This window comes from Leptonychotes weddellii, chromosome 9 (assembly GCF_054177405.1).
Source record: "Leptonychotes weddellii isolate Sample4059 chromosome 9, ASM5417740v2, whole genome shotgun sequence".
NCBI lineage: Eukaryota > Metazoa > Chordata > Mammalia > Carnivora > Phocidae > Leptonychotes > Leptonychotes weddellii.
The window spans coordinates 111,156,739-111,164,506 of NC_138377.1; the positions used below are offsets into that span (position 1 = coordinate 111,156,739).

The 7,768-nt window shown below is 50.6% G+C and overlaps 1 protein-coding gene across 2 annotated transcripts in view; it reads left to right on the top strand.

Annotated features, from left to right (window-relative positions):
* ADAMTS17 (ADAM metallopeptidase with thrombospondin type 1 motif 17) overlaps nt 1–7,768 on the top strand; it is a 280,407-nt gene that overhangs the window by 247,118 nt on the left and 25,521 nt on the right. The window contains exon 19 of one of the 2 annotated variants that reach the window (XM_081831556.1): nt 3,920–4,072. In XM_081831556.1, coding sequence (XP_081687682.1) covers nt 3,920–4,072 — 153 coding nt within the window. Of the gene's footprint in view, nt 1–3,919; nt 4,500–7,768 lie in introns of those variants that run through there. The other variant, XM_081831555.1, reaches the window with a different exon arrangement.

The following is a 7,768-nucleotide window of genomic DNA, read 5'->3' on the forward strand; positions in this document are numbered from 1 at the left end:
CCACCCCCCACTCCAGCAACCCTCAGTTTGTTTCCTACAATTAAGAATTCCTCATATCAGTGAGATCATATGATACATATCTTTCTCTGTTTGACTTATTTCACTCAACATAATACCCTCCAGCTCACATATTCTTAAATTCCATCTGAGGTGACAGTATGGCTAAACAAACATGGGTAATGTGTTTTTGATCATATATATGTTTTTGACAATATTTACCACAGTTCGGTCCCATTTCCTTTGAAAATTCTCATGTAAAGATGGATGGATGGAGGGATGGATGGATGGATGGTTGGTTGGGTAGATGGATGGATGGATGGATGCATGGTTGGGTGGGTGGGTTGGGGGGTAGGTTGGTAGGTAGGTAGACAGACCAACTGACTAACCAACTGACCTTCTTATTTTCTTTTGATGTATGTATTTGAATTCTGGTGCAATCAGTTGGGAAGGTGGTTTCAAAGGCTTTCTTTGAACTCTGTGCCAGTCTTTGTGGATTGTAAGAGGCAAGCAGACACTGGGAGGGACAGTTTTTAGTGTACAAGTTGGAGTCACACATCTCATGCCATAAAACATTTTGGAAAGAGGTCAATTAAGCCTTAAGTTTTAACTTGAAAGACTGATTCTGGAAATATTTTATCTTTGGTAATATCATCCTTCAAGGCTTTGCATTGACTTTGCTTTAATATTTTGACTGTTTGGCCATAAAATAAAAAGCTGAATAAAGGGCAAGTTTCCCTCAGGTCCTCCATCAAATGTGTTCTAGGAAAGTCAGAAAGGCTAAATCCAAGACACTCTTCAGTGTGGAAAATATTTTTAAAGTTCCTTTTTTATTGCCAAACAGTTGGAATTATTTTGAATAAGAAAGTATTCAGCCCATTCTTAATGAACGAAAAGTTTGCCCTTGGCTACTCTGAAATGGGGTTTACTTTTCAGACAGATCTTGACATGTACCCGTTAAAGACCTGAGTCTTTAGCCTGCCCTTTATGATATTTTAGGGAAAAGAGAGAGTTTAAAATTTTGATCTTTTATATGTACTTAGGACTGTAAGTGGAACAGTCAAGGGACCTCTTTTAGGGAGGGGGACTACTTGCTGGAGGGGTAGGGTCAGGCATGCAGTCTCCCATCCCCACCCCCACCCCTGCCAACCCACCTTGAGCCTGAGGTTCTTGATCACCTGGTTCTTGATCCAAACAAGATTTATGTTTTAATCAGATCAAAGCCATAAATTTTCCATTCAGACTCTTTCTCATAGAAAAAAAAAAATGTCCTTACCAAAATAAGCAAGCCTGACATTATCAACTATCACCATAGCATTAAAGAACACCAGACTGGAAAATGTGAGACAACTGAAGCAAGATTTAAAGAAATCTCTCTAATTTCACATCTCTATCTCTGTGTGTGTCTGATCCTAATGCTGAAATAGTATCCATACCAATCAGTCTCCTTCTGGCTCACCCTAGGCTCGAGCCAAATGCCTCTTTCTGAACAGTCAACTTGGAATCAAATCTTGCCCTCATTCACAAGATGCTCACCAAACTGGTATTTCTACTGCTTCACCACATGCTGAAGCCCCTTTAAAAATTTTATTTATTTATTTGAGAGAGAGAGAGAGAGAGCACAAGCAGGAGGAGGGGCAGAGGGAGAGGGAGAAGCAGACCCCCCACTGAGCAGGGAGCCCACCACGGGGCTCGATCCCAGGACCCCAGGATCATGACCTGAGCTGATAGCAGATGCTTAACCGATGGAGCCACCCAGGCGCCCCAGTGCTGAAGCCCCTTTAATGTTCCTTCTTCTGGAAGCAAGTGGGTTTAAATTTCTCGTGGCAGAGAAATTTATTTTATTGAGGAGGCTGCCTTTACATGTAGCCAGCAGTGTTGATCACCCATACTGTCTACCCCCCAGCTTCTTCCCAGCTTTGTTCGAATGAGGAGCAGATACCAGGAAGGAAGCAAAAGAGAGTGACTGTCTCCTGTCCTAGGTCCCTCCAGAGGAAGCCCCACCTTCTGGTCAGAAGGGCTGAGCCAGCGTTTGGTCAAGAAACAGGCTAGACATTACAGTGTTTGAAATTCAAGGGAAAGGGACAGGGAATGCAGAATAGAGTAAGACAATGCAGGAAGTCTGGCAGAAGTGGTAAGTAGGCTTCTAGTTGAAGAAAGAGCGTGGATGTGGGTGCGTGTCAGGGAGGAGCCCACAAGTCAAATGGTCAAGGCAGAGCTAATGAAATGGTCAGGGAGCATCACCATGCAGAGAAGCAGAGAGATTGACCTTCAACTCGGTAACCCAGGCTCCCAGCAGTGGCCCTCCCAGCCACAACCCATCCTGCCCAAGACGGTGACGCCTGCTCTGGACTGACCCCTTGGCATCCAAGATCCTATAAAGCCGACCCCTCACCCGCACACAGGACCAAATGCGCATGTTCTCCAGCTCCCCCCAGATGACACCACAACCAGTTCTGAAGTATGTGTATTTCTTCTAAAACAAGCCAATCTAAGTTAGTCTCAGAAAAAAAAAAGAGAAAGAAAAAAAAGCCTCGGAGAGCTAAATTGAACTCATCGGAAAAATAAAGCTACATAACATTTTGGGATAAATGTTAATAATAGAACTATAAAGAACAACTTTTGTCCTGTAGGTGCATTTTCCCAGGGGACACAGTGGAACTTTTTAAAAAAATCAAGTTTGCTGTGGCTCAAGAATATCTGCTGTATATTTCTGGTAAATCAAGCAAGTATGAAAGCAGACGCTCGACTTGTGAGGGCTCCATTTTGTGCCACCACAGCGCATGGGCTGTCCCCGCCATAGCTCTAGGACCCAGCTGTTGGGAGCCTGGGGCTCACTGTGTCTGTACCTCTTGGCGGAATACAGCCTTCAGGCCAACATCTCCGCAAGTTACATGTTTGCTTCCATGGTGGAGACAGGCAGGGCTTCCGTACCCGGCAAATAAGAGAGAGCTCCCTGGGTTTGCGGGACGCGTCACCTCCTCTTGCTGGCCGGATCGTGCACAGTCAGTCCCATCCTCCCGAGGTCACAGGTCTGCTCTGCCTGGGCTTCCTGCTGCTTTGTTTTGAGGTGGCTAAGCAATCTCGGAGCCCGGCGAGGTCCCTCCCTGAGTGCAGGGGGAGCACGCCAGGAGCAGGCTCCAGATACACCCCGCAGGTCCACCCCGTTCACAGCTGTCACCCCACCGCTCACCCCTTCTTCTGTGGGTCTTGCTGCCTGAGGGCATGGGAATCTTGAATTCTCAGGGCTCGCACATGATTTGTCATTCCTCAGGCCCTCTTTGGGTCCCCGCACCACACTTTCTCTTGCAGTGTCTCCCGGGAAGTAGGTAAATTACCACAGGGACCATTGCTCAGTGATGCTCTTGGCATCCACACTTAACACAGTCACTGTAGCTCTCTACAAGAGCTTGCCGACGGCCTAACATGAAAGTCACCTGTGGGTTGGGTTTGCATCTCCCCGTGTTCCACCCTGAGCCTGTCATTTTGCCCCAGGCTGGCCCAGGCAGCGTGCACGGAGCTAGAGGCCAGCTCGGAGGAGTCAGGGGCCTCAGACATCTTTGCCTGGGTGTCCTTACCTGGCTTCCCCTGGCCCCGTCCCCTGCTCTGCTCGAGGGTCCACCAGCATTTGCCCCTTGAACTTCTCCACTGCATCAGTCTTTTGGACCTGGTAGCAGGCCACTAAATTCCTAGTTTGGTCTTCTGGTACCTGGAGCTCTCCCCACTCCTATGGCCCTCCCCCCGTCACTGGCCACTTGGCTGGAGTCACAGCTGGGACCATGTGCTTCAGACTCTAGAAGCCCAGCAGCATCCTCATCCTCGCGTCCCCGGCCCTGGGGCTGGCACACTGTTGTGACTTAATAGGCGTTGATGACCTTGAGCTGCACCAGACCGGATCAAACATCCAAACGGTGTCTTGTAGTGCTCGGCCACCTGCGGCAAAGGGACGCGAAAACGAACTGTGACGTGCACCAACTCGCAAGGAAAATGCGATGCGTCCACGAGGCCCAAAGCAGAGGAGGCGTGCGAGGACTACTCGGGCTGCTATGAGTGGAAGACCGGGGACTGGTCCAAGGTGAGTCCGGCGGGCCTGCGTCTCCACCCTGCCCGCCCGCGCGGGGAGCTCTGCAAACAGGAGCTCAGCAATCACGTGGGCTTCCATTGCATGAAGCAGTCCCAGGCTACCCAGGCTACCCAGGCTACCCAGGCAAGTTCGCTTTCTCTCCAAGCTCTGCACCTGCCCATGACCCTGTGCCGTGTGCATTCAGAAGGAAACCGAATGCCTCCCAAAGTATGGAGCAGCGTGCCCCGGATCCCAGTTGGCTGCCCTGTGCTGTGTGCGGCCTGTGCCCCAGCATCCCTCGGGGGGCTTGGCCATTGGCCATCACAAAAGCCTCGTAAACACAGAGGGGCCTTGGCCGAAACGGACGCGGAGGGGGGTCAGGGGCAAACAGCACTTCCCTTTACTTTCAGGACCCCTGGGTGAGGGCCCGCACAATGCATGGGCAGGCAGGCGGGGGCTCCGGGGGGGGGGGGCGGGCAGAAAGGAAGAGCCATCTTCTAGAGCCTGGCCTGCAGCCCGGGGTGGGGGTGCAGAGAGGGTGAAAGAGCACCGCAACGTAAATCAGATGTGAAAACTTCTTTGCTGTTCAGCTCTTCTTTTATTCATTGCCCTAGTATCTGTGAACCCATTACCTCTGAGGCCTGTTTCCTGGGGGGAGGGGGGAGCTGAGGTAAGTACCGCTGTCCCACATGAGCACCGGCCAGGAGGCCTGCCAGGGAACCTTTTCCCAAAAACCATAGAACTTCTAGGGACATTCGCTAACGTCTGATTTTCTAAGGAAAATTTCTAATGGCAGCAGAGGGTGTTCGTGTTTCTTTTTTGGTCTTCGCAACTGAAAACTCCCCGTTCACTTCTCTTGATGTCTCTTCACCCCAAGTTTGCAGACTGGGTGGCCCGAGGGCCCCCAGTTTTTGCGTGGCCTGCGTGATATCATAAACATTCTGGAATTAGCTACTAACATTTAAAAACAGGGCGATTTCGCCTGAAAATCTGGATTTGGGGGCCCTTGTCTGGAAATCTGGCAACATGGCGATGTGTCCTCGTCCTCACTTGGCCACCGTGACCTGGGGCCAAGCAGGCCTGGTGCCTTTCCCCAGGCCCTGGCCCTCCTCCAGCCCCCCACACTCCTCTAGCCACTATGCGTTTTGATTTAGCTGCCTGGCCCAGGCAGTAATTTGGTTTGTGCCTCTGCTTTATGGAAGGAGAGATGGTCTGGCCATTAGAAAGCAAAACTTACCCAGATCGGGTCCTCCCAGAAATGCCACCTTCCTGCAAATGAGAATACAAACTCCTCCAAACTCCTGGAGGGCACAAAAGCCAATTTCTCAGGTTCCAGTTTGCCAGCTATGCTAAAATGCAGCTTCTGGATAACTGCGAATTTGGGGAAGACCAAAAACACCTCCTTTTTATTTACTCCCTGATCAGAGATCTGACCAAAGCGATAGAACCGGGCCAACAGTCCAGTTTCTCCATGAATGTAATAACACGTAGAATGGAGTTGCCAGGATGTCTTCCTTTGGAGGAGGCTTCACTTGAACTTCACTTGAAGGCTCTTGCAAAAATGCCATTAGAACCTCGAGTCCTGTGAGCGAGGCATCAAGGGGCTGAGTTACAGCTCTGACTCACCATTTAACGTATCTTACCCTCTCTGGCCCTCAGTCTCTTTATCGCTGCAATGGAGAATCATTAACGCTGGCCCTGCCTGTTTCTCAGAGACGCTCAGAGCTTTCAAGGCATTAATATCTGTGACTAAGCGCTTTGACAACTCAGGCCATTTTTCCTGCCCCAAACCCAGCACGCAGTGTTTACGCTGGGTCCCCAGGAGGCACAGTCCCCAGGACTAACCTGTTCTGATCTCATCTAACTTTGTCTTATCGATCGGAGGGCCCAGCCTTTATATAGAACCATGCCAAGAAATGTTGTCTCATGGCCAACCATGTCGGACTCAGCTTGAGAAGGGTCACCAGTGTATCCCAAAGGCCCAGGGAAATGTAAGCGAGCTCTCAACAGTTTGGGTTCTAATCAATAAGAAAACGTTTTGGGAGTGTTCTGTGTCAGAATTGTCAGAAGACATAGAAGGGGAGCTCCCCAACAGAGTAAGAGGCAGAAGACCATTGTTTGGACTCCAAATGTCCAGGTGTGGACTGGAACAAAGCTGTCATTCTACTTGGAGAATTAGAAGGGTCCTGTGGTCACACCCCACATGCAGCCTATGCTAGTGAAGGGTGACCTCCATGGTCATAGATATCCCTGGGCAGGAAGCGGAGGGGAGGGGAGGGGTCAAGGAGGGCCTGGGCTGCATGCAGCCATCAGAGTTTGAGGTCTACCCCTGCGCCTCTGCCCTCCAACCAGGTCCTTGGCCCTGTTTTCTAGAAGAGACAGTAGATGCTCAGAGATTAAGTGACTCCGGCAGAGTCCAAGGTCTGAACCCCAGGTCAGAGTTCAGTCCATATGCGAGGGGCTCCGGAGGCCCCATGATGGTACCTTTGAGCCACAGCATGTCCTAGAGATGGTCATTGGCTCTCCAGAGCCTGGGTTTCTCCAGCCTCACCATTCGGGCTTTGAAGACCAGATGGACACTTTTGTTTTCTTAAGTACCATGAACTTCCTGGTGCGGAGAGCTGCAAAACGCCAGGAAATAAATGTGAGTTGTACCTGAGAGGCTCATCCCCTTGCTACCCCAGATCTGAGCTCACGCTCGCCCTCCTCCATTGTTCAAGGGCCCCTCCTTGGTTGAGGAGGCCAGTTTGCCATTTAGCAAACTCCCCCCCCACACAGTCCACCAGGCGAAGTAGAGCCTTTAGCTGGCCTGCCTCTTTATTAGCCAGGCCATGGTGAATAATGCCTCCCAGCTTTCTGGAAAGTAAGATATTGGAAGGCCACAGTGCCTGCTTTTTACCACAGCCAGCTTGATCAGTCATCCCTGGCCTTAAAAACATGTGACGATGATCTTGGCTGCCATCCAGGGGTGGTATCTGATGGCATCGGATTAGTGTACACAGAGCCTTGGGGGAGAGTACTCAGCATGGCAGGGGGAGGGGGTGGGAAGCTGCCCCCTCCCCAGCACGTCTGGCCAGAGCCGGGGCCCAGGGCAGACTCAATCTACCAAGCTGAGAACTTGGTCACAGACCTGGAACTGGAAGTCCAGGTATGCACGAGCATACTGAGCAAGCGTGATGGGGCAGGGGCCGCACAAAACTCAACTGTGGGACCCCCACCCTGACGGTTTGCCTCACCACCACTCCCTCCTCCACAGCCATCACTGGGTGGTCTGGCCTGCCCAGTTGCAGAAATCTGTAGAGTACGGTTCTAGAAATCTGCCCGTTGCCTTTCCCCATTTCTTCTCTGGAGAGCGGAAAGATACAGTTCCCTATAGGGGTCCTTGTCCTCACTTGCTGGGCAACCGGCCAACATAAGTGGATTCCACTGGATGGATGGTACCCTGACTTTTACACTTCTTTGGGCTAGATTTGCTTTGCCGTTGACCTCTTATCTTCACTCTACGGCTTGTGGACAGTGCCCTTCTCACACACATGGCGTTGGTGCACTTTTATTTATTTTTATTTCTTATTGTTATGTTAATCACCATACATTAAATCATTAGTTTTTGATGTAGTGTTCCATGATTCATTGTTTGTGCATAACACCCAGTGCTCCATGCAGAATGTGTCCTCCTCAATACCCATCACCAGGCTAACCCATCCTCCC